Source organism: Gallus gallus, chromosome 20, assembly GCF_016699485.2.
Source record: "Gallus gallus isolate bGalGal1 chromosome 20, bGalGal1.mat.broiler.GRCg7b, whole genome shotgun sequence".
NCBI classification, from domain to species: Eukaryota; Metazoa; Chordata; class Aves; order Galliformes; family Phasianidae; genus Gallus; species Gallus gallus.
This window is the reverse complement of record NC_052551.1, coordinates 5437011-5461395: the sequence shown is the minus strand read 5'-3', so window position 1 is coordinate 5461395 and position 24385 is coordinate 5437011. Positions and strand designations below refer to the sequence as shown.

The window sequence follows — 24385 nt, the reverse complement described above, 5'->3', positions numbered from 1 at the left end:
AACAAGGATGAAAACTTAGGACCAAGGAATACTTCCTTCCTTACTTTCTGAATGATAAGATAGGCTTTGAGTGCCTCAGCAACCACCCTTGCAGGGGGATGTGAAGTTTTGGTGCAGCCTTGTGGCTGGAGATCCTTCAGTAGAGCAGGGCCAGTAGCAGAGCCCTTGGTGCACCTGGGTTTAACACTGAGGCTGTGGGATAGCCAACACACTGCACTGCATTAGCATGAAGCGTGCTATGGGAGCAGAAAGGCTTTTAAGTCTGCTCCCTTTGAGAACTCAATCTGAATAGTGCCTTTTTTTTTTTTAATAAAAGAAACTTACTGTAGTTGTCCAGGTTACAGGGGCAGTTTTGCTAAAAATTACCCACAGATTGAGAAGGGAACTTGTGAAATTCATCATTCCCATATTATGAGACCTAGTTTTTACTCGCATACATTCAGTCAGATCTTAGCAGCACTTTTGGCTTCAAGAATTTGCTGCTCCATACCTGAGTGGTGGCAGATGGTCTTTGTTTCTTAATGAACCTTTTTCACTCCATGTGTGCAATGGAGTTGAAGTATTTGCTTCCAGGGAAGCTTTTTCCTAACCCCTAACCCCATAAGCAGAAGAGGAGGCAACAGAGGGAAGGGAGAACAGCGTGGAATAGCATACACTGTTGTTGGAGCAGAGCAGGGAGGAGAACCAAAGCAGTGCAGTGGTTCAGTGCAGGCTCTGCAGCTCACTGGCTCACCCTTTCTCCACTCCATATTGTCAGGCATTGTGCCAGAGATGCTGAGTACATGAATAACTATTGTCTGCTGAAGGCCTGGGTTCAACCTTGCTCTGGAGTGCTGTCTGAACACCAGCTGCTCCTCCCCATCTTATTCCTTGGAATTTGCCTCCATTCATTCATTCCATCCTACAGCTGCAGGAGCTGAATGGGTAAGTGAGAGAGTAGTAAGAGAAAGGGCACGAGTGCCAGGAGAGGAACATGAGCAGTCATTAAAAAGCCCCAAACCATTATTCCCATCCTAAAAACAAAGCCAGTGCCCTGATATGTGGCCAGTCTGAAAACAGCCAGAGTGATGTGTGACATATTTAGGTAAGTCATACTGAAATACCCTGTTAGTTAAACACAGACATTTCAAATCTGATGAAAAACAGATGGTTCCCTTAATTAGAACATGAAGTTCACAGCCACATCCAGCTGTTAAGCACTAATACGGAGCATGATGAAAACCAGCTCCTTCCCCATTCAGGAGGGGCAGTACTCTATGGGGCATAAACTGAAAGCAGTAGAAAGACCCAGCAAGACTCACTGTGCTTCCCCTTAGTGAGGCTCTGACCCCAGGCCGGGCCACACTGGATCTCTGTGGCTCCTCTTCCCCTACACAGTAAGGCAGGGCAGAGCTTTTTTAGCATCCTTACACACACAACTGCATTGTATTCCCAATAACACTGAGTTTTTCTAGCATACCCAGAAATTGCATGCAAGCACCTCTCTATTGCAAATACTTTTTGTGCTTGTACCAGAGCTGCAAAACAACAATGCTCTGAGCTGCAAAGGAGGCTAGAAGAGACTGCTCTACAAACAGGAGGCAGGACAAATAGCTTCAACCTCTGCAACAGAATTTAATGCTATAAAATTACACACAGTCACCCACAGAGCTGCTTACAACTACTACTGGGAACAACAGCAAAGCAAAAGAGTTACCATAGAAAGGTTTTGTCGTGGTTGCTCGACATCTTCTCCCCTCCTTCCCCCCCTTCTCTCCCCCCCCAAAGATTTTTTTGCCTTTTCATTTCCTTAGAAAAGTGACCTACACGTAATACAGGAATTACTCAGGAGTTCAGATGTGTGCTAGGAAAGGGGTCGTGCACCTGTGACTATTCTTCAGTGGGGTTTTCAATGCGTCCTCACAGAAAGAAGGCCAGCGCCTCTGTGCTCTTTGCAGAACGTACACCATCCCCTGCACCTCACAAGTTCTCAGCACCCAAATCAAAAACCTGGAGGGCTGACATTGTGGAAACAGGCAGCTGAACAAACGGGCTTCCATCCAACGGCCGTGGAAGGGTCCAAAAAGAAGCTGGTGCTCCTGACTCGCTTCCCATTTCCCCCCAGATCCTCTGCAGGCAGCCAGAGCTCTGCTTGTGCCCTGAGGCCAAAGGGATCAAATGTCCCAAATTACAGAGAAATAGCAAAACCCACGAGATGCTGCTGAACTCTTCAGAGTCTCACAGACATGGGACAGAGCTGAGAGCCTGCTGGGCACTGCACACTGCGCTCCTCAAAGGTCTGGAAAAGCAAATGATCAGAAAGGAGCCCCAGCGTGCTGCCAGCACCTTTGCTGTGGTACTTACGGAGCTGAGGTCTATAAGTTCAGCCAAGTGATGATGAGGGGGATGCTAAGGACTGACACGTTGGGAACGCAGGGCCAGGCAGAGCTTTGGGCTGTGCTGGGGCTGCAGAGGTCAAATAGGCTGCCTTGGAATTTGATCTTTCGGGACTCCTTCCTCAGCATCTCCCAGATGGCTGCTGCTTCCTTCTGGCACTCCCAGAGCGCCGTGAGGGCACAGGCGTGAAATTCATCCCAGTACCTGCAGCAGAGAACCATACCATTAATCCCTTTGCTGTATCACAGCATAAAGGAGCAGGCAGAGCCTTGCTGCCCCATCCAACCCTGTGAACATCTGCAGCCTCAATGTTTTGTGTGAGTTATCCAGCACCAGGACCGGCACAGAGAGCAGCCCGACAGGAAAAACCCACTGTGTTAAAGCTTAAAAGTTCAGCATCACAACAAGACTTCCATGTAGGACATGATGGGTGCTGTCCCGGCACACTCCAGCACCAGCCCTGTGCTGTGTCTGCCCTTCAGCTTCTACTTACCTTTGCTGAAGAAGCCAGCTGGCTCTGGAAGAGCTGCTTTTAAGCTGTTCCCAATAAGCTCTCTGCTCACAGCTGCAGAGCAATGGATGAGCTCCAGCTGCCCCCCAGGTGAGGACAGCAGGCACCAGGCTGAGCCCTGCCTCCTTGCCTTGCATGGGGAGGACTGGAGCAGGCATCTCTGTCTGGTTGGGTTTGGCGTGCTGCTTTCTGGAGGTTTATTTAGGTTATTTCAGTTGCAGAGTGTTTGGGACTAGCAGAGCATGTGACTCAGTGCCACAACCAAAAGCTGCTGTGTGGTGCTGCGCTGTGCTGGGGAGGGGATGATGACATCCTGGGAGGTCGGTGTGTGAACAGCAGCACGACAGCATGTCCCAGCACAGCTGAACTCACAGATGAGGTCTCTGCTTTGTAGATGCAAACCCACAAAATAAACCAGCAGGAGCCTGAAAGTCTCCGTGAATGCCATGGCCCGTGCTCAGCTCTGGAGCCACAGCCCTGGTGACTCCTCCAGCTGGCAGAGGCAGCACTGGCTGGCAGAGCTCCCCAGCACCTGCAAGCACGACCTCAGCATGGTTCACCAGTGTGGTTTGAAGCTGTGGTTTCTCTCAAAATGATAACCTGTCCACAGGATAGATAAGTCTCTAAGCCACGCTTGCTGCTAACCTTCCTCAGGTCTTCCTCCAAAAAGAAGAGTGGTGGCTCTGCCCCTTTCCCCCCCAGGGCCACCAGGCTCACATCCCAGCCCAGCAGTGGAGCACAGACCCCAGCACCAGAACAGGACAGCCTGTTTTTGCCTAAGTGCCCTGTGCTGGAGTTGGAACCTTCCTCCAGACACGCAGACGAGAGCACTTTATTTAGTTTTCTTCCCAAGCTTACGTCAGAATGCCAGCTGTGATCGAGTTCATTAAACAGAGTCACCGTGGCAGAATAAATATCCTGAGATAATGAGAAAGCCTGCTGCCAGGTGAGGTGAGGGTTCAGCCTGGCTCACACCTTTGGGTAAGGGGTGGCACAAAGCAGCACCCAACCTACTTCTGCTTTCAGTCGGGGATGGGACATCGCACTGTTTCACCCCACTCAGCCCCCCCTGCTCAGCTGCAGGGCTGCGGTCACACAGCCCTTAGGGAACCAAGATGGCCACGCTGCTGGCGCAATGCTCCCAGCTCCACTTCCACCCCTAAGTCATGTACCCAGAGAGAGGACCACGATTCTGGGAAGGCAGAGAATGGATGGGGTTAAAGGCAAGTTGGTCAGAAATAGTTCCTGGCAGGAAACTGGGACGTCATCATCTTTCTCCTCTGGTCACAGCAGCCTTGTCGTGCACTATCACCACTTCACCAGGACTGGGGCAAGAAGTCAGCTGTCCAGGGAGGTCCTGAGCCCTCTGCCCCACTGGGAAGACCCCTTTCCTCCATCCCTCCTATTTAACGTCCCTGTTCAAAGCCCCTTCCTACACATTTACCTGCCCTGGAGCTGGGAGTTTGAGCAGAGAGGAATCAGCCCCCAGCAGCCAGATACAGCACACACTGTGCTGCGTGCCCTGCTGTTCCCAGCACTAAGAACCCACACGCTCAGAGACACGCTACTGAGCAATTCCCATTGCATCCCAGCATCCTACCACGTCCCAGGGAGGCTGTGCACCCTGACCTGGTTTGTCTGTGCAGAAAGAGGAAGAAAGAGCAGGACACAGCCAGCTCCCTTCTGCTTGGTGCCTAGCAAGGAGGCAGGCAAACAAACATGAAAGCAGCAGTTCACACGGCCGTACTCACCCACAGACCCTGCGCAGCCCCTGCAGCTCCATGCTGTCCTCCTCCCCGTATGTGGCCATGCTCTCTCCCAGCTTCAGGACGCAGTCAGAGACCCTTCGGTACACGTTGGAGCAGGCGGTGCTCGATGCCAGCAGCATGGCCAGGTGCCCTGCCGGCACCAAGAGGTTGGTGTGAGCATGGGACCTATGGGGGCAGCACCCACCTCCTCCATGGGGTGGCACAGCAGGGGACCCCAGCACCCAGACATCCCAGGCACAGGATGTTCCCCACGCCCAGATCTCCTGAACCCAGACCAGGCAGCATCTCCCTGGCTCTCATACTCAGACCCCAACCCAGATCCCAGCCCCAGCCTTACCCAGCGCCACGAGTAACGCAGCCGTGCCCCACTGCCGCCCCATGCCACTACCTGTGCTCCAGCCCTGGTACCCCCATGGCCTGCAGGATCCCCGCCCACCTCCATGAAGAGGGCAGCCAGCTCTGGCCGCAGCTAATTAGTGGGGCTGGCCATGGTTAATTAACAAGGAGGCTGAGCCGCTGCTAATGAGTGCCCACGGGCAGCCCAGTTCTCACTGCAGCCCTCTGCTAGCACTCATGGCTGCATGCAGCCTGCACCTCACATCTAAATGCCCTGTGCCCGTGGATCCCATTACACCCCTTTGCCAGCACTTGCCCCCCTAGCCTGGGAAAAGACGGCTCAGCACATGGAGCTGCACGGGGAGCTGTGGGATTTGGGGTCTCAAGGGTTAGGGTGCACCTGGTATCCCACACCCCACCCCCTGCTAAGCTTCCCAGACTCATGCAACCCTGCTGCTTCCCAGAAACCCTCAGCTGTGCAGCCCTGTCCCTTCCTCGAATTCCCAGCACTGTGCAATCCCGTCCCTTTCCACGAATCCCTAATTGTGCAACCCCATGCTGCTGTGCAGCCCCAACACCATGCGATCTGACTGCCATCTGCTGGGCTGGCCCCGGCGTGCTGTGCAGCACACACTGCTCTGTGCAGAGCTAAAAGCCACTGTCAAACCAGGCTGCGGCTCTCACATGTCACCCTAAATGTGCAGTAGGGCCCTCCAGCAGTGGAAATCTGGGCAGAGTGAGCATTGCTCTGGGTTCATGCTCTCTCCCTGTGCCCTTGCTCTGCATTTGGTGCTTTCTGTGCTTGTCCCAGTGTTGCTCTGAGAGCTGCCATTGCTGTGGGGCTGCAGCCACGCTCTCAGGCTGTGCTTTGGGCCCCCCGGGGTAACCCAGTGCATCACGTTGAACAAAGCCTGAAGTGTGTGTGGCTTCAAAGCCTTCAACTTTAGCACCTCCAGCTATAAAACCCTCTTTGTTGATTCTGGCACCAGCAGCTCCCATTGCTGTAATATCCTTAAGGGGATTACACGGTACTGTGCATCTTTACAGCCCGATCCTGGCTTTTGTCCAATGAGTCACTCTTCGGTTACCCCAGCCCAGATGGGAGCAGGAGATTTCTGGTGCTTTGACAGCATCACTATGGGGGCTGGCGGTGTCTGAGCCCCATGGGGATGAGCACAGCGTGTCCTGGGGTGCCCAGAGGAGAGACCTCCACCTCTCTGTAGACATCTATCCCTGCACCTGGGAGGGGGGGGGGGGGGGGGCTGCTCTGGCACCCCCAGCATTCTCCATCCCCTGAATCCAAGGCGAGCGGAAACCCCTTACAAGCACAGTGGAAACCCAAACTAAAAGCAGCTCTGAGGCAGACAGTCATTATTGGTAAGCCATAGGCCACTCCCTTTATTCATAGCAGAAGGCTGAGTGCATCACCCCACAGGTCTCCTGGCAGCTCTCCTCCAACTCCTCAGGCAGTCCTGAAAGGGAAGCCGGCAGCTGATGAGCTGTGCTGGGGCTCAGGGAGATGGCCCCGCTCAGCGAGGGCAGTGCTCATACCGATGGTGGTCACCGGGGGTAGCGGATGGTGAGCGTGCGCTCCAGGCTCTCTCCACAGGAGCGGGTACAGCAGGGCTTGACCCAGCGCTGGGCTGAAGGCCGGCACAGCACTTTGGGGGCCGGCATGTGGAAGCGCTGGGGCAGAGTCCCCAGTAAGTCCTGCTTGGCTTCCGCGGCTGCTGGTGATGTCCTCGTCTCTGGGTCCATTGGTGCATCCATGGTGCTGCTGGTCGAGCTGGTCTCGGGGCTGTCCGCAGCCTCCTCCGGGCTGCCGGCAGCCTCCTCCAGCTCTGGCAGGTGATGACATTCCCTAAGCCCAGACCAAAAAGTATTCTGCATCTGTGCTGCCCAGAGGGGCTGTGTGCCAGCACTGGGCGCTGCTCATGGCTCAGTGCACCCCATGGGCTGCCCCTGTCTGCAGACCTCCATTACGGCCGAACCCAGCGCCCTCCCCACACCACCCCAAACCACCTCTAATTCACAGCCCTGGGCTTTATCTCCCTGTAGTCCTTTCCCAGCAGGGCAGCGGGGCTGGGGCACAGGCTCCGCACTCCCACCTACCTGGGGAGCACTGCCACAATGCCGGGCAGCCCCTGTGCCGTGAGCGAGCGCCAGCACCGCACAGCCACCGCGTGCAGCCGATGCACCCTGCGGTTTGTGCTCCTCAGCAGCCGAAGCAGCGCCAGTGACTTCAGTGCCTGTGGGGCGGGAGGGCAGGGGTAGGGGTGAGTGCCCATCCTGTGCCCCACAGTCCCCGCAGTGATGCCGTGGGATCCTTACTTTCCAGAGGCGGCTTTTCTGCTCCATGGTGCACAGCGGGCAGGGCTTGTCCCTTGGGTCTCCAGCCTGAGAGGGGGAGGAAACAGTGATGGGTCACAGTTAGGGTTAGGGCTAGAGTTAGGGTGGCACCAAGCTCATCCCAGAGAGCATCATCCCACTGGGGTGCCCCGGGCTTCTTTGGGGACGCAGCACCCAAAGCAGAGATGCTTAATTTGAGCAAGGGGTGGGCATATCAGTGGGGCCTTCTCCCAGCTCACGGTGTTGCCAAAGGTGCATGGAGACCCCCAGCCCTCTGACACGGTCCGCTCCCTGTGATGTCCCCATGGTGGTGGCTTGGGGAGTGCAGTGCCATGCCATCTGTACCTCCTGGGGTGCAGCTGGTTTCATTTTGGGGCCTTGGATGGCAATGCAAAGCTGTGGGGAGAGGTGCTGGGGGCTGTTCTTGGCACTGCTGGTGGCCACAGTGTCACGGGCTGTGACCTCACGCTTCTGTGACACCAGAACTGCAAAGAGAATGTGGACAGCCCTATAATGGCGGAGATGGATCAATGGAGAGACAGCTCAATGGGAGATCAGCTCGATGGAGGGAGAGCTCAATGGGGGTACAGGGATGGAGTGGCTTAAGGGTGAGAAGAACACAGCGGCAAAGAGTGCTTGTCTCTACCCTGTGTGGTGGGATGGCTCTTCCTCTGCGGTCCTTCTGGACACCAGCATCTGTCCCAGTCCCACGCTGCCCCCAGCCCTGTGCCAAGTGTCTCCTGGCTCCCTGGGGCTGAGGCTGCGTGGTGACATCAGCGTGACAGGTCCAGTGCCGCAGGGCTCGTGGTGAGCCATGCCTTCACCCAGCTCTGGCAGCCCATCCAAAGTCAGTGGCTCCGACCCGAGCGTCCGTGCAGCCGTCCCTGCCAGCTGGCTTCAGTGGAAATGCAACACATGCTGGTGTGGGAGAAAAGTGCAGGGCTACGTCAGCAACAAGTATCCCTGAGAGGCAGTCTGTAGATCCTGTGGGAGTGAAAAGATCAGAAGAGTAAAAAGGGAACCCCCTACCCAAACGCACAGGGCAGTCACTGATGCGAGCAGCCGCCCCTCGCCCTGTGGCTCTGTCACATCCCGCGCCACCAGCCAGCCATGGGGACGTGTGCATGGCACGGACCTGGGCATGCAGGGACACAGCACTGGGTCAGAGCTCCCTGGGGACCACCAGATGTGGGAATGGCCAAGGCACCCGGCACGGCTCTGCTCCCCCCACTGCTGCGGGAGCCTCATTTCTCAGCAGCCACATTCCTGCAAGGGTGTTTACGGCTTTGCTGTCTCCCTTCTGTCCCGGACTAAAATCTCCCTTTTAAGGAGCCCAGGGAACGCGGCTGCTGCAGCTTCGCAGGCTGCTCCCTCACAATTTATTGCCTCAGAAAAGAAAAAAATAAAAAAGCCTTGCCTTGTTTTTCTCTTTGCTCTGCAATTTACTGAACGAGCCAAGCTGTGCCTCACTGCCAGCGCTGCTTGTGAGGATTATGATCGATTTTCCCCACGGAATGATTCACCTGCCTAGCACCAGCTCACCTTTCACTGAGCAGCTGCTCCCTCCCCAGCTCCATCGTCGCCTCCCGCCCCACAAGCCCTGACTCACCTCCTGTTTGCTGCAAACCTGTAATAGGAGGGAGAAACCTGACCGGGAGCAGCAGGAGGAACAAGTCACGTTGCATTTTCCCCTGATGACGACCACGCTTTGATGCTGGGTCCCCCGGGGACTTTTGGCAGGAGCTGAGCTCTGTGTTCCGGAAAGAAGATGTGTTATTCCCTACCTGGGTTGGTGACCCGGATCTCCTGGGGACACCTCCCAGGGACCTGGGCACTGTGGTTAGGGTGAGTGCCGGTGACACAATGCCATGGGCCTGCCCCAGCAGCACAAGTGCAGCAGGGATGCTCCATCCCTGTGGGTATCAATCAGAGGTTTGTTCTCAGGGCTCCCTACCTCGGATGGGAACTCTCCATCACCTTCAGTGTCCCCTCTTGCCCTTTGGCCAGGAGCAGGCACGCTTGGTCACGAGTGAGAATCATTACATGGGGCCTTATCAGTTTAATTGCAATAAAATGGGTGCCCTGCTGAGCTGCACTGCTTGTGCTGGAGAGCTGGGATGAGTCAGGCTGCGGGTGGCTGATATCATGGCTCCCAGCCCCCTCCCAGCCGGGCAGGATGGAGCATGGGGATGCCTACGTGTGGGGTCCCTCAGCACCGCCGGTGCTGTGCCCAGAGTGGGGACATGGGGAGCACAGAGCCCTGGGGACCTCGGGGTGCTGCAGGGAATCCTGAGCAAGGGAGCAGCCTCAGTGCGCCGTGGTGGGAAGCGGTGCCAATGGGTGCAGACATCGCGCATAGCACAGAGCTGAGCTCATTCCCTGGCCATACCTCTCGCCTTCGCAGCAAGGGTCAGCGGGGACGGCTGACGGGGTGGGCACACTGCCTGGTGTAGGCTGGGAGCAAGCCAGGCCTGCAGGTACCCACATCCACGCCAGCAAAGCTCACCCTCTGTCACCAGTGCCACCCGCGTGAGGTGACACCAGCAGCTGTGGGAAGCACAGGCAACAGGTCCCCAGCTCAGCCCAGCTTCCAGCAAGCAGGGCAGACAGCAAAGGCAAGAGGTGAAGGATGCAAACAACGCCCGGCGATTCCTTTTAGTCAGAGAAAAATAATAATAATAATAATAAAAGAAAGGACGCAGCGAGCAGAGCGTGCATCCTCATTCCTTGCAACGGGGCCTCCGCACGGCATCCACACCCGCAGAGACCCCGCCGGGCTCCGGCACCCACGCAGCCCCCCGAGCCCCGCGCACCGCCCGCTCTCTGGCACCGCCCCGCAGCACCGAGCACCGCCCCGCAGCGCGGCCATGGGCGAGCGGCAGCCCCGCGCTGAAGCCGGCCCGGGCTCAGCAGCCGCCGCCGTATGTCGGGCGCCGGGGCTCGGAGCCGCAGCCGGCGGCTGCCCGGTGAGTGCTGGGCGAGGCGGAGTGCGGGGGAGCGCTCGGAGGGAGGGGGAGTGGGGTCGGGAGGGTGGGACCCCTCCCCGCTGTCCTGCAGCGCGCTGTAGGGGCTGCTTGCCGAGCAGCGATGTCCCCCCCGAAGTCCTACCACCAAATCCTGGCTCGCCCCGCAGCTGCAACCTGCTGGTCCGGCTGCTTTGGAAGGGGGACGCGTGGAAAGCCCCGAGCCCGGGATGGGGATGCGCAGTGGGGGCACCTGCTTGGGAAGCGGCTGAGCCCGGGGACCTGTTAGCCACGGGACGGGAGCGGAGCTGGTTGTTCCTGAGCCCCCCGGAGTGCCCCCGCACCGGCGGGGTTTAAGGGGAGAAGGGAGCGAGCAGAGCAAAGCTCGTACAGCGCTGTGGGACAGCCGTGCCCCTGCCTGCACGCCGAGCCCGTCCCCTCCCGTACGCCGTGCTGCCCTCCCGGCTTTTTCATCCTCCCGCGGCTGCAGGAATTGAATCAGGGCCCCGTAAATAGCAGGGTCTTATGACACAGCCTCTGCTGGGGAAAAGAGCTCTGGGCGGCAGGGATATTTTTAGTGCCGAGACGCAGGGGATTTGGAGAGGGCTTGGAGGAGTGCAGGAGATGAAACCGAGGGGTTATGAAGTGCCGTGTCCTCCCCGCCTCATCCCTCCTCGCTTTTCCCAGCAAGCTCTGCCAAAACCTCCGCTTCCCTTCCACTCTCCTGGTGCATTTCCTCTCACCAAGGCTGTGGTTATTTTTTGCTCTGCTGCAACACGAGACTGAGACTCAGAAAGCTGACTGAGAAGGGGCCGTGCAGGGAATTCGTGCTCAGGCGGCCACGGTGTCCGCGTCCCATCTCCACGTGCGTGACCCTGAATGCTTCTCTGTAGCATTCCCAGCTTTCCACTCCAGTTGCTTCTCCCAAGGCTAAAGGAGCAGAGAGCCCCTGGGACTTACCCTTGCCCTGCTGTGTTTTTGCTGGGGCAGGGCTGACAAGAAAAGGCCCATATCTCTGCAGGGTCGCCTGGAGGATACCGTGGCAGTCAAGGAGCTGCATCGTCCCTGCTCCAGTCACCCCGTGTCCTGCAATCCGGGCAGCTGGGGGTGTCCCGGTCCTTTCCGGAGGTGCAGGGTCAGGGTTTGGTCCTGGACAAGTGCAGGGAGAAGGGCTGAGGTAGCTGAGCCAGGTTGCTCCCACTCCTTTGTTCCGTAGGGAACAGGGAAGCGGTCCATGCTTGGCGTGACCCCTCATTTGAACTCCCCGCAACCCTTTTTTTCCCTCACTGAAAAATTATCTCAGCTCCTTTGAAATCTCTGCAAGGAATTGAAGAGTGAAGGAAAAGGCCGTCCCCACCCCCATTTGGCCTTGTGCCTCCACTAATAAGCCTTCTCCTAGCCCAAAATACACCCCTTCTATTCACCGGCCCAGAGGGGGGTTTGTACTGAGATCCTGCGGGAAAAGAAATGCAAACTGTGTCCTTTCCCCGCAGAAATACAGCAGGCAGTGGCAACGCGCTCTGCTCCCAGCCTGAGTGAGCGTTTGGCACTTTTCAGCTGGTGCTCCATTGAACTCCATTCTGCCCTCACCCCATGCCAGCAGCATCCCAGGAGCTGCCCCTTCCCTCCCGCAGCCCAGCGAGCCGTGAGAGCCGGAAGGATCTGCGGGCAGCGGGATGCTCGTGGCCGAGGTTCAGCCATCGGGGAGGGCCTGGCTGTGCATGCAGATAAGCCTCTGGTCCCTTGGCTGAGCGGCTGTAGTAATAACCATGAGAATAGTAATGAAAGCCAGGCCACCAGCAGGTACCGACAAATCCCCCGCGGAGCACAGGGGCCGCATTGTGCGTGTGAACGTGTGGCTCGGTGGGAACATGCCAGCAGGATGAGACAATCCCCACGCTGACAGTGGGAGCATGACCGGCCGTCACATGGCCAAGGGCAGCGGCAGGGAACGCTGCTCTCCTTTATGTCTCCAGCCAGGACTGCTGAGGAGCAGCTATACCAGTGGGGCTGTTTGCTCTCTGTGTGCCCGGAAGAGCCCTGGGAGGCGGGGAAGGCTCCATCCCCGACTCTCACCGCGGTCACGGGTCAGGCAGGGCTGAGCTGTGCAGCTGCCGCCTTGTGCACATAATAGCAGCTCAGTGCTCGTGCTCAGCACCCCGACGAGAGCTCAGAAACAAGTTCATAAAGAAAAAACACAACAAGTTCAGCTAATTCTTCCCGCATGAGAAACCCCGGCATGCCTTCCCTGTGCACCACAGGAATGCTGTCCTGGCTGACCCCACTGTGCCCTTATCCCATGTATCGGTGATGGGGAAGAGGTGGGCAGTGGGAAAGTGAACGGCAAGGATCAGCCAGGCTCATGGCACTACAGGCAGCACCAGGTTTATTTTGTAATTGTACTGCAGGAGGATTTAGAAACCCTCCATCTTACCTTGAAATTAGGGTACCTTTGGGAAGGTGCTGCACGGGGAGCTGGTCCATACCTCCAAACAGGGAGCCTGAAATAAGGCAATGAGGTGGACAGGTGAGGGGTTGCCTCTTCCTACTGAGTATAAAACAGCACGGCCTGAGCCCAGCTCCCTGCAGCAGCCCGACAGCCTCCCCCCATCCCAGGATGCATGGGCTATTTGCTACAGATGGGGCACAGCTGGGCTGGGCAGGCAGTGCTTGGCCTGGCAGAGACAGGACAGGGCTGGCTCCAACAGCTGTGTAGGATCAGCTCTGTAATTAGTGCCATGGTCAGCCAGTCCCTTCCTTACTCTTTGCTTCCTTACTCTTTGCTCAGCCCTACTGCAGGCGGCAAGGCAAAAAACTCCCTTGTGTCCTATGAAGCAGCAGCACTGGGCTGCAGCTATGAAAGCTTAACTTGAACCGTGCTTTTGCCATCACAGCTATCAGCCTGGGCTCTACACCTGCGTGGGTGCCCAGTGGTCAGACAAAGCAAAGGCCCCTTCAGGCAGCCAGGATTGCTGCCCCAGTCACTGCCTTGCTGAGGACCACAGCTGCTTCCAGAAAGTGTGTGATGACCAGACCTGAGTGCTCTGTACTGCACGCAGAACATGGTTCAGCTGAAGGATGCCCTAGAGAATGGCGTGCAGAGGACACAGAAGCCTTAAAAGAGTTCTGACATGATGTGACATTTATCCCCAGAATAACACACCAGGCCCACCACCTCCCTCCAGTCTGGGTCCTGTGCCACTAAGCATTGCTGACAGCCACCCGCTGCCCCTGCTGCTGCCAGACAGGGACGGGATGCTGGGCGCTGCCTGCTGCTTGATTCCCTTCACCCCACCCCGAGGAGTGGAGGGTTTGGGCTGTGCTCAGACAGAGCAGGGGATGTTTGTTTGGTTTCCTTGGTTACTGCACCGCCTGCTCCAGTAATCACATTTTCCTTGTGCTGGCTGGGCCAAGAGCTGCAGGGAGGAAATCTGGAGCAACTGAGGTCAAACACCAGCCTGGGAACTGCCAGGGCCACTGGCCATGGCTCATCTGTGGCATTTGGGCCCTTGTCATTGTGGGTACCCAACCCGAAAGGGATGTACCAGGTCCTGGGATGCAGCAACAACTCCCTGCTGCTTTCCTTCAACAACTGCCCAAGGGCTTCTTCACTCCCTTGTGAGCCAGGGACACAGGCACCGGCGCTGAACTGCAGGAGGAATTACAGGAATGAAAATGTTTGTGCAGGCAGAAGCCAAGCTGGTTGTGCAAGTAGGGGATGTGAGTGGGGGAGCCTGCGAGCGTGGGTGCGGCTGTATTTATGGCAGTGGTGGCGGCAGGGGTGGCAGCGGGAGTGAGCGTGTGCAGGGGTGACAAAGCTGCTAATGCCTTTTATTCCTTATGCATTCCTCAGCCCAGGAAGCCTGGAGCACTAACGCCAATTCTTGTCCTAGGGAGTCTCCCCTGCATGTTAGTGTTCACCGACCACACTGATTCGTAGCAAGAAAGATGAATTTTAAGCATGTGCTTAAAGTGACTGATCTCACATCAACACCCTTTCCCCCCACGATAATTAACTTCAGCAGCAGTGAAAGCGGCATATGAGCTCCCAGCTCCCGGCTTCCCAACACTCAGAAGTGAGAGCTGAGGCTCCAGTACGGCAAGTGCTGGTGCCACTGCCACTCTAGCACATAACAGCCATTCATAGTGACCAGATCAATGTGCACCAGTAAAGCAGAGCAGAGAGAACCACCTACCCAGTGGAGCGTGAGCAAGCAAAGGCAGAAGGGCTTGTCAGCCTGCCTGGCCTGACCCTCCTCACCTTCCTCCCCAGACATGGAGCCGGGGCAGCGCAGCCTGGATGCAGAGCAGATGCAGCAGCAGCAGCAGTTGAAACTACGGGAGCGGCAGAAATTCTTTGAGGAGGTTTTCCAGCATGAAGTGGATTTCTTCTTCCCTGTGTCTCACCTGCAGCTGGAGCATCGGAGACGTAAGTGCTGCGGGCGGTGGAGCAGGGCTAGACATGCTTTGGGGAGCTGGCACAGGTTAGAGATTGGTGGGATGTCCCCAGTCTAAAGGCAGCCAGGGACATGCATGTCCTGCACGGAGACAGGGCCACACATGCTGCGTGTGGGTGTGCATGTGGATTACTCACTCCACTTAACAAAGGCACTGAACTGGGGTACCCAGGCTGGCTGCCTTCATAGTCACTGGCTCCTGCAGACAGCAGTTTGGAGCTGGAGCAGAGATTGCAGTGACAGCAGGGTTTTCCAGGGGATGTTTTAAGCAAATGTGATTCTCATGTGGACCTCTTACCAGCAGGTGCAATTTGGTTCTCCACTGCAAGGCTAGCCTCCCATTTTGGGGTTCTTCCTGAAGCCCATGGGCCAGACAGGCTTGCATGGTGCCCTTAGCCTGACACTAGCACTCACCTTTTTGCTGACCTCTGTCTCTGCAGCCCCCTTGGGGAGCATTTCCTCCATGGAGGTGAATGTGGACGTGCTGGAGCAGATGGACATGATGGACCTGTCAGACCAGGACACTGTGGATGTATTTCTGGCCTGTGGGACAGAGGAGGGCAGCGTTTCTGCGCCCCTGACAGGTATGAGCAGTCTGAGCCCTTTGTGATCCAGATCAGGAACTCTTCCTGCCTCCAGCATCTCCACCAGCTTCTTCTTCAGCCCTGAGCACCTTGACCTGTCCCAGTGCTCCGTGTACATGTGTGCACACACACATCCTCCATACAAAGACAGTCACTTAGTGCTGGTTACCACAAGGTTGACAAGGCATCACCCTGGGCTGCTCCATGCCACTACCCACCTCTACAGCCCAGAGATACAGACCCTGTAAATATATTGCACTGCAGAAGATAAGAGAGCCCAGGCACAGACAGCCCCATGAGCCAGCAGCAAAGCTGGGCAGAAGTCCCACAGGGAAAGCCCCGCGTGCCAGCATCTTCCTCCCCACGCACATGTACTGCAGCGAGTCACCAAGGCCAAGCCAGACATTTCCCCAGCACATCCTGTGACTACAGCTGACGGCCTCACACAGCATGGCTCTGAGCCGTGCTTCACACAAGACAGAGAAGGCTCTGCTACCAAAAATGGGGAAGGAATGCAAGGCACAGTCCAGAGCCAAGCTACGGGGGTGAGATGGGGAGCGGCTACAGCAGCCACACAGCTCCCACTGCACCCCAAAGGGGGGTGAAGGAGAAAATGTAGCCTAGAGAGGAATAACGTGTGTGTGGGGGGGGCTATCTTTGAAGTTGTGGGGGGCTATCTTTGAAGTTTTGGGGGGAAGAAGCCTCCAGAAGCCTTTTTCTTCCTTCTCTTACCTCTCTCTCCTCCAGGAGCAGATGCCAGCCAGTGCCAAGAGGAAATCACCTTGCAAGTGCCCAATGCAGCTGAGACCAAGTCACGCATTTCCTCCACGTCCTCTGTTTCCACGGATCCCAACAGCCTGGACACCAGCGAGGAGGGGGCTGAGACCCCCGTGGTGCAGTCAGATGAGGAGGACCTGCAGGAGGACAGTCCTAAAGAGCTAGCAAGAAGCTAGCAGCCAGCTCTGCCCTGCTCACAGCCCCTTCTGGATGGACCTGCCAGCCTGGAGGAAGGAAAGCTGCTGGCACTCAGTAAACCCCATCCTGGACTGCTGCTTTGCAGGAGACGAGAGATGGTTTTCCTCTTCTCTCCCTCTGCAAGTTCTCCTGGCATCCAAGGGAGAAGCAAAGGGGTATTGTAGGCTCCCAAAATTAACTCTTCAGGCTTTGCTGCTAACACTCCCTTGCTTCATTCCCCTCAAATGCTCAGCATCCCACAACCCCACCATTCCCAGAAACCATCCCTTAGGATCCCAGCTCCCATCATCCAACTGACAAGCACCCTATCCAGACAAGCATTTAACAAAGGCATACAGAGAAATAACGCTCCTATCTAACCAAGCAGTGTGTGTGTGTGTTACTGGGAGAAAACAGCACTGGGGTGAAGGTTAGGTGGGGACTGCAGGAGGGAGAGAGTTATAAAGCAAGTGTGCTGGGAGTGCAACTTGGGAACAAACTAATGCAGTTCTGCTATGCATCCCAGCTCCAGCACAGGGTGAAGTCCTGCATGCAGGGAGCAGGCAGCACAGATCTCTGCTTGCTCTGCAGAGCAGGTCATGTGTGGATGGGCAGGTCACCATGCAGTGCTGCATCCACGAGGCAAGCAGCCAGAGGCTGCAGGATGGCACAGCTGACCTTAAGAGGTTTGCCAGTGACCTGTAACTACCAGGATGATTTCCCATGCAAACTGGCCAACAGAGTCCATCAGTACACATAGCATCAGCTGCCCCTCCAGCACAGTACAGGAGTGTCATCCTGGTTGGAGGCTGCTTTGGAGGAGTGCGGGAGGAGCCATTGCATTGGAGCCCTGTTGCAGCTTGCCTCACCGGCTTCCTGTGAGCCAGGACAAGCAGGCCCACTACCTCTATCAGCAGATGCAGGCCAGGAAAGTGCTGTCACTGCCCCAGCTGCATCAGCAGAGCCACAGTCACCCCACAAGTGAAAGAGCCTGGAGATAAGCAACAGGGACCTGGGAACACTGTGTACTCAGCTGTTCCCCAGGGGAATGTTCTTGCCATGCTGCAGGCAGGCAGCCCTGCACAGAGGGCACTGCATCTCTGGGTATGAGGAGCTCCATCACAGCCCTGTCCCAGCACTGTCACAGTACAGCCTTCCTCCTGAGATCAGCAGATGGGAGCAGCGTGCAGCCAGATGGGCCCATACGCAAAGGAATCTGCTGCCTGCAGGACAGGCACATCACGTGGAGAACGGAAAGCAGAGGGGTATTCTGAGGAGAGGGAGCCGTGGGCAGGCTGGGACGTGAGGGCAGTGCTGGGCCTCGAAGACAGTCCTCACGGAGTCCACGCGTGGCAGGAGCAAAGGAAACCTCTCAGAAGAGATCCCTGGCTCCTGCCACGCGGGCTACATGGATGCCGTAGCTACTGGAGCCGGCAACAACTCACTGCCCTGTCCGGGCCAGGCACAAAGAGATGGGCTCTGCCTGCACAGCACGGCCCAGAAGCAGCAACACCAACCCACACCGCCCTTAGGCCGCACCTCCACAGCGACGCCGGAAGCGGGCGCCATTGGGCGGCAGGACCGGAAGCGGAAGTGGGTGGGCGGGGCGGGCGGCCATGCTGGCGGTGGGGCTGGTGCTGCTGCTGGCAGCGGGGCTGGGGCAGGGGACGACGCGGGGCGTGCTGCGGGAGGAGCTGCTGCTGCGGCCTCTGCCCGTGGGGGACGTGGCCGCCGTCTTCCAGTTCCGCACGCGGTGGGACGCCGACCTGCAGCAGGGGGCAGGTAGGGCGGCGCGATGACGTCGGAGAGGCAGGTGTGACGTCACGTGGGAGGGCGTGCGACGTTGCACGTGCTGTGGTGACGTCATATGGGGGTCGAGGGTCGTGTCGCGTCACGTGCTGATAAGGGAGGCGAGGCTGCGTGGTGCTGATGCTGTGGGGTGTGGTGACACGGGAGCGGGGCTGCGTGATTACGTGGGGTGGATGACGTCAGCAGGCGGAGGCGCGGTGTCGCAGCGGTGACGTCACGGCACTCACACCCCCGTAGTCTCTCACTACAGGCTCTTCCCGAAGGCTCTGGGGCAGCTGGTGGCGGCACACGGTGTGCGGGAGCTGCACCTTGCCCTTACCCAGGGCTTCTGGAGTACCCAGAGCTGGGGGCAGCCGCCCCTGGGGGCCCCTGCTGGCGCTGAGCTCTGGGTCTGGTTCCAGGACACCGTCCCTGAGTACGTACCTCCGGCACCACTGCACCTATGGGATCGTAGCCTGGGCCAGGTGGGATGCAGGGCTGCAGCTGGCAGGGCAGGGCAGCACGTCTGTCCCTGCAGCACGACATCCAGCCCACCCATAGCATATTCTCCTGAAAGGCCCTGCTTGCTGGGGCTCGCCTTCAGCTAGAAGGGGTTTGACGTCAGCTGGAGCGAAGGGCCTGTAAGAGAGAAGCAGCTGCAAGGAGAAGCAGAGTGGACCTGTGCTCGGTCTGAAGAGCAGAGTGGTGCAGAGAGAGAAAGCTCTTGTTCACTCAGGGAACAATTCCCTCTTGTCTCTGTGATGACAAAGCTCTGGCTGTGGTGACAGGGTTACACCCCAAGCTCTCACCCATGACTCACTTCCTTTGACTATCTGCCACCATTCCCTCTCTCACGTTCCCTCTAGCTTGGCTGCAGCAGCTCAGTGTGGATTCACAGAGCTCTCTCTGTCCTGCCAGCCCACTGAAAGCTGCTGGAAGTTGCCCCATCCATACATCACCACTTGCTCCCTGCTCCCCCATCCTGTCTTCTTGCGTACCACTCACTGCCAGCCCAGGGAGTGCCCCTGCAGTAAACACCCACATCTCACGTGTTAGAACAAAACACTAGGAGGGCTGGAGAGTGACCTGAAAGCTCCTGAAAGCCAGTACGGTCACCGCAGTATGTTATTGGATGTTACTGAATTAACACCTATTATTCTGAAGCTCCAAGCTAATGAGTAATCTTTGGTGTCTGTTCTCATGCAGTGTTGACAAAGCCTGGAAAGAACTGAGTAACATCCTCTCAGGAATATTCTGTGCTTCTCTGAACTTCATTGACTCCACCAACACAGTCACTCCAACAGCGTCCTTCAAACCCCTGGGTGTAGCCAACGGTGAGCCTGACCCACACGTCTGAAGGGCTGGCTTTGTGCTCTGACTCGTCCCTAGCCTTTATTTTGCTATCCCCATGCCACACTGGGGCAGCTGGGTGCAGGTCCTGCAGGGACTCCTGCGCTAGCAATGTTTTTTCCTGAGTTGATGTTGCTGTGATGAGATATCCCTAGAAAGGGAAATCCTGTGTCCATGAACAAATACCAGAGAGGCTGGTGCTGTGCTGGCTCGTTCAGGAGAGCAAGTGTTCCCACTCTGTTTCCTGACAGCTAACCTTACTCCAGCAGCTGTCAGCACCCTATCTGAATACAGACGTGTACAGTGGGGATTGTTAACCTGCTGGAAGCATTTCCTCTCCCTACTATTGAAGCTTATATTTGTGCAGAGGAAACCCGCAAGAAATATGTGGCAGGTGCTTGCAAGCCCTTAGCTATCTCTGAAAAGTGTTTTACAAAGCATCCACTGAGAACTGCAGAATTTAAGGCACCCTGAAAAAAGAATCTGAGAAGAGATACCCTTACTTTAGTCTTTCCCAATCACTGTGAACAAGTAGGATCTGCTCCTGATGGAGACTGTGGCATTTTAGGCACCCTCAGAGGGTGCCAGGCTCTGGGGTACACTGGAGAATGGAACTGGTGTGCTTCTGCAGTGGAACCATAGAATCATTAAGGTTGGAAAAGACCTCTAAGATCATCTAGTCCAACTGTCTACCCACCACTGAAACTGCCCACTAAACCATGTCCCTAAGTGCTACATTTACGCTTTCCTTAAACACCTCCAGGGATGGGGACTCCACCACTTCCCTGTGCAACCTGTTCCAATGCCTAAGCACTCTTTCAGAGAATAAATTGTTCCTAATATCCAGTCTGAACCACTCCTAGCACAACTTGAGGCCATTTCCTCTTGTCCTTTTGCTGTTACCTGGGAGAAGAAGCTGACCCCCAACTCTCAGGGAGTTGTAGGGAGTGAAAAGGTCTCCCCTGAGCCTCCACTTCTCCAGGCTGTACAGTCCCAGACTGCTAACTCTCCACTTCCCTACACAGGGACAGATCACCGTCTCCTGCGATATGCTGTCCTGCCCCGGGAGGTGGTCTGCACAGAGAACCTCACACCTTGGAAGAAGCTGTTGCCATGTGGCTCAAAGGTAATGGCGAGTTCTGCTCCTGCATTGGGCTATACTCTGTGGAGCTAGGTGCAGTCCAGTAACATGCACAAGGAAGTCTCAAAGCCTTGCAGAGGGTAGACCATGGACTGAGTTCTTCCTCTTCCCCTTGCAGGCTGGTCTGGCTGTGCTGCTCAAGGCTGAGCGGTTGTTCCACAGCAGCTACCACTCACAGGCAGTGCACATCCGCCCCATCTGCAGGGTAAGCATCAAGCTCAGTGGCTTCCCCCTGTTCCTCCCTCCTTGCTCCAGCAGCTGGGCAGAGCGGGGTGTCTCGTGGCCACTTGATGCTCTACAAATTGAGGAGAATTCAATTTTAGGAAGCTTTCTCCTGTGCTGAGTTGTGGGAAGCTTTATCACTTCCAAGGGAAAACTAGTAGCCTTGTTGTTGTGACTCTGCTCAGCATCGTGATTTTGGCCACCTCCCCTGCAGTGTCTCACACTGTTTTTCTGGTCTCACTTTTGCCCCGATGGGACTCTTGCAGTCCTGCTGTCTTGCCTTTCCAGAAGGTGTGATTGGAGCTGTCTCTTCCACAGGATGCTTCCTGCCTGGCTGTTTCCTGGGAGCTCAGGCAGACACTCACTGTGGTCTTCGACAGCTTTACCAGTGGCCAAGGAAAGAAAGGTAAGCTCAGCACCACTATGCTGTGCTCCCTACAGCCTACCTTATGCCATCCGTCACTGGATTTGCCTCCCACAGATTGGTCCCTGTTTAAGATGTTCTCTCGCACCCTTACCGACGCATGTCCTCTGGCATCAGAGAGCAAGGTCTACGTTGACATCTCTCCTAAGAACAAGGTAACACCCATGGATGAGGGAGCATCCTGCTTTCTCAGTTCAGTGGCACTGGAGCATCCTTGCTTCTTACATCGGGGATTGAGTTCAGGGGTGTCAGCCAGCATGCTGAACTGGTCGCTGGGTTGGAAAGCTCAGGGCTGGCTGCTTCTGAGTGGGGCTTTGCCCAGCACAATTTATTTCAAGAGGAACTCTTCTTATCATGGTCCACTTGCTTTCTCAGGAAAAACAGTTACTGGAAGTGACCCCCACACCAACGTCTGTACACGAAGCAATTGTCCAAGGAGACAAGACAACCTATGCAGTCTATGACCTGCTCAGCCCTGTGCTCTTCAATACATCTCGTAGCCTCAACGTGCAGCTGAAGTGGAAGCGGCCTGAAGACAGCTGTGAGCAATCACAATGTTATCCCCTCTGCGCTGCTGGCCAGGGCTCCAGGCCCAGAAACACCTGTCATCGGCCTCTCATTCCTCTTTCCTTTTCCTTTCTGCAGCGGAACTGTCAACACCCATAATGCATGCCCAGCGCTATGTAAGTGGGTATGGGCTGCAGACTGGAGAAATCAGCACCCTCATCTACAACACTCACCCATACCGTGCTTTCCCTGTGATCCTGCTGGAGACTGTGCCATGGTATCTGCGACTCTATGTGCACACTCTGACTATCATAACTAAGGGAAAAGAAAACAAGCCAAGTAAGTAGACATTCCTGGCAGCATATTCCATCTGAATCCCTTGGCACAAGCAGCACATTCCAGAGATAGTTCAGTTCCCTCCCTTGGACCCATCAATAACTGGGTAACATGCCTGGGAAATGAAACATCTTAGGATGTTTTCCCAGCCTTCAGTCTACCACTCAAGATTTGCCTTTAATAAGTCTGTTCTATAGAGTCACGTGGACGGTGTTTCGTAATTCAGCAAGATGCTGAACCAAAGCAAATTGATTTGGGTAGTAAAGGAACCTTACTTTAAAATTATTGACTGGATCACATTTTACATTTTTACCTTTCTTTTTGAACGTTGACTTTCATTGATCATCATTGCTGAAGACCAGCCAGATTTAGCTTTAGCACGTTTTTTCTTACCTGTGCATCTTCACTTACCCAGAAAAACTCTTCCCAGGACAGGGGAAGCAAAATTACCCACTCTGTGAAGATCTCTGGGCAGTGTGAGGCTGGAGATGCCTCCTGCCTTTCCCCTTCCCCCAGCCCGTGCCACTGATGGGTGTCTTTGGGGTTAGGTTATATGCACTACCAGCCAGCCCAGGACCGAAAACGACCTCACCTTCTGGAAATGCTGATCCAGCTTCCAGCCAATTCTGCCACCAAGATCACAATCCAGTTTGAGAGGGCCTTACTGAAGTGGACAGAGTACCCTCCTGACCCTAATCATGGCTTCTACGTCAGGTAAAGGCATCTCTCAGCTCCTCGCCCCCTTCTGGGCTATGTGCAGCACTTGCTGCCTGGGTTTCTGGGGTGGGAAGAACTTTTGTTCTCTTCACTGGCAGGACCGACACCAATATATCCTTTATCTTCTTAGCTCATCTGTACTTAGTGCCCTGGTGCCCAGTGTCATCGCAATGAAGGATGTGAATGTGGAGGAGAGCCCACTCTTCACCTCACTGTGAGTGTGCCTTTCTGCTGGGAAGAGGGAAGGTGCTGCAGGCCTGCTGCAGCTGTCATCCCACCTGGGCTCCACCAGCCTACAAAACCTCACGGGTCCTGGAGGGTGTTTGTGGTGTGTCAGGGGTGCTTGTGAGGGAGGCAACTACAAGAGGCAACTGCTGGTGTAGGTTCCCAGCAGCCTCTTCTGTGATTTCCTATGGGATTCAGAGGTCCTGGGGAGCGCCTGACCCTACGGGAGTGTGAGCGCCTCCAGAGCCACACAGTCCCGGGGCTGAACAGCACAAAGTCTGTCTTGTGCAGGCTGACTCCTGCTTCCCTTCTCCAGGTTTCCCTCCTCCGATGGCTCCAGCTATTTCTTGCGCCTGTACACGGAGCCCCTGCTGGTGAACTTGCCGACACCAGACTTCAGCATGCCCTACAATGTCATTTGCCTGACGTGCACGGTGGTGGCGGTGTGCTACGGCTCCTTCTACAACCTGCTAACGAGGACGTTCCACGTGGAGGAGCCGAGCCGCGGAGGGCTGGCCAAACGGCTGGCCAACGTCATCCGCAGGCTCAGGGGTGTGCCGCCCATCTGAGAGCCCTGGGCAGGGCATTGTGAGGAGCAGAGTCCTGCTGCCTCCTGCCTTTGCTGCCCGCATCCCTCTCCTGGGTCCTACGAGCTGAGGGATCACTTCTGTAATTAAGGTGGGAAGCAGCTCTAAGCTGGTTAACTACTGAACTGCACTTGTACAGGGTTAGGAAACGTGCTAAGTATTCTGTTTGGGAGAAGGGGTAATTTATGTGCTGGGAATTATGCTGACAGTAAACCTGAGCTGTTTTGTACGTTTGTGCTGCTCCTCGTTGGGTTTGTCTCCTGACACCGCATTGCCCCGAATGCTGCGGGGCCGTAGCAGAGTGCTGCAGTCAGTGGGAGCAGATGCAGAGAGCTATGGGGCAGCGCAGCCATCGGAGGTGGTGCCACCTGCTCTGTGCAGTGCCACCTGCTCTGTGCAGTGCCACGTTCCAGTGCCCTCCTTGCAGCCTGCACCACGGCTGAGCCGCTTTGCACACGAACCATCGGATGTGGTCAGTAAGCCGCCTGCTCGTCCCCTCTTCCACCCCCAGGGTTTACTTGCCATCTCAGAGCAGCCACGAGCACACAGAGGCAGATTTTGAACCGCCCCCCCCGCCGTGCTGCAGCACAGGATACCCCTCTGCTGCCGTTGGCACCCAGCAGCGGGAGGACACGTGCCGTGGTGTGACCTGGGACGGCGCCACTGTCAAAGCACGAGAACTTCAGCACAGCTCCGCTTCACCCTTACTACACCAGCGACGCTCACTCCGCAGCCCGTCACGGACGCGCGCCCGCAGCGCACAGAGCCGCAGCTCAACCACCGGAGGCG

General features: G+C 56.3%; 3 protein-coding genes across 12 annotated transcripts; 2 read left to right on the top strand and 1 right to left on the bottom strand.

The window, feature by feature from the left end:
* Positions 1-1594: 1594 nt before the first annotated feature.
* Positions 1595-10263, bottom strand: TP53TG5 (TP53 target 5). Of its 7 annotated transcripts, none has more exons than XM_040650790.2 (9): positions 7988-9331; positions 7687-7826; positions 7324-7389; positions 7105-7241; positions 6544-6853; positions 4994-6464; positions 4639-4786; positions 2344-2580; positions 1595-2278 (listed from the first exon to the last, which is right to left on the bottom strand). In XM_040650790.2, exons 6-8 carry the CDS (start codon positions 5034-5036, stop codon positions 2355-2357), a joined length of 417 nt encoding a protein of 138 aa, XP_040506724.1. In that variant the 5' UTR covers positions 5037-6464; positions 6544-6853; positions 7105-7241; positions 7324-7389; positions 7687-7826; positions 7988-9331; the 3' UTR covers positions 1595-2278; positions 2344-2354. The 7 variants fall into 7 exon arrangements, with proteins under 7 accessions (XP_040506724.1, XP_040506725.1, XP_040506723.1 ...); XM_040650791.2 differs by having other exon boundaries at positions 1595-2138; XM_040650789.2 differs by having other exon boundaries at positions 1595-2580.
* DBNDD2 (dysbindin domain containing 2) lies at positions 10200-16683 on the top strand. 3 transcript variants are annotated; one of them, XM_046902944.1, is made up of 5 exons: positions 10200-10307; positions 14198-14506; positions 14578-14733; positions 15202-15345; positions 16093-16683. In XM_046902944.1, the coding sequence occupies exons 3-5, from the start codon at positions 14580-14582 to the stop codon at positions 16296-16298; spliced, it is 504 nt and encodes a 167-aa protein (XP_046758900.1). In that variant the 5' UTR covers positions 10200-10307; positions 14198-14506; positions 14578-14579; the 3' UTR covers positions 16299-16683. The 3 variants fall into 3 exon arrangements, with proteins under 3 accessions (XP_046758900.1, XP_015152224.2, XP_417359.3); XM_015296738.4 differs by lacking the exon at positions 14198-14506 and having other exon boundaries at positions 16099-16683; XM_417359.8 differs by lacking the exon at positions 14198-14506.
* Positions 16455-23825, top strand: PIGT (phosphatidylinositol glycan anchor biosynthesis class T). 2 transcript variants are annotated; one of them, XM_417358.7, is made up of 12 exons: positions 17903-18081; positions 18346-18523; positions 19294-19421; positions 20463-20563; positions 20697-20783; positions 21119-21206; positions 21282-21379; positions 21600-21765; positions 21870-22070; positions 22616-22781; positions 22915-22998; positions 23326-23825. In XM_417358.7, exons 1-12 carry the CDS (start codon positions 17916-17918, stop codon positions 23576-23578), a joined length of 1716 nt encoding a protein of 571 aa, XP_417358.2. In that variant the 5' UTR covers positions 17903-17915; the 3' UTR covers positions 23579-23825. The 2 variants fall into 2 exon arrangements, with proteins under 2 accessions (XP_046758899.1, XP_417358.2); XM_046902943.1 differs by lacking the exon at positions 18346-18523 and having other exon boundaries at positions 16455-18081.
* Positions 23826-24385: the final 560 nt, after the last annotated feature.

Excerpts from the sequence above, each read along its gene's own strand:
- TP53TG5 (XM_046902945.1), bottom strand. The coding sequence starts at position 7,710 with ATGAAACCAGCTGCACCCCAGGAG. Across the intron at positions 7,390-7,686 it reads AACCAGCTGCACCCCAGGAG|GCTGGAGACCCAAGGGACAA; the intron begins GTACAGATGGCA and ends TCCCCCTCTCAG. Across the intron at positions 6,854-7,104 it reads ATTGTGGCAGTGCTCCCCAG|GGAATGTCATCACCTGCCAG; the intron begins GTAGGTGGGAGT and ends GTCTGGGCTTAG.
- DBNDD2 (XM_417359.8), top strand. The coding sequence starts at position 10,265 with ATGTCGGGCGCCGGGGCTCGGAGCCGCAGCCGGCGGCTGCCCG. Across the intron at positions 10,308-14,577 it reads CCGCAGCCGGCGGCTGCCCG|ACATGGAGCCGGGGCAGCGC; the intron begins GTGAGTGCTGGG and ends CTTCCTCCCCAG. Across the intron at positions 14,734-15,201 it reads GCAGCTGGAGCATCGGAGAC|CCCCCTTGGGGAGCATTTCC; the intron begins GTAAGTGCTGCG and ends CTGTCTCTGCAG.
- PIGT (XM_046902943.1), top strand. The coding sequence starts at position 17,708 with ATGGATGCCGTAGCTACTGGAGCCGGCAACAACTCACTGCCCTGTCCG. Across the intron at positions 21,207-21,281 it reads CAGTGGCCAAGGAAAGAAAG|ATTGGTCCCTGTTTAAGATG; the intron begins GTAAGCTCAGCA and ends TGCCTCCCACAG. Across the intron at positions 22,071-22,615 it reads GGGAAAAGAAAACAAGCCAA|GTTATATGCACTACCAGCCA; the intron begins GTAAGTAGACAT and ends CTTTGGGGTTAG.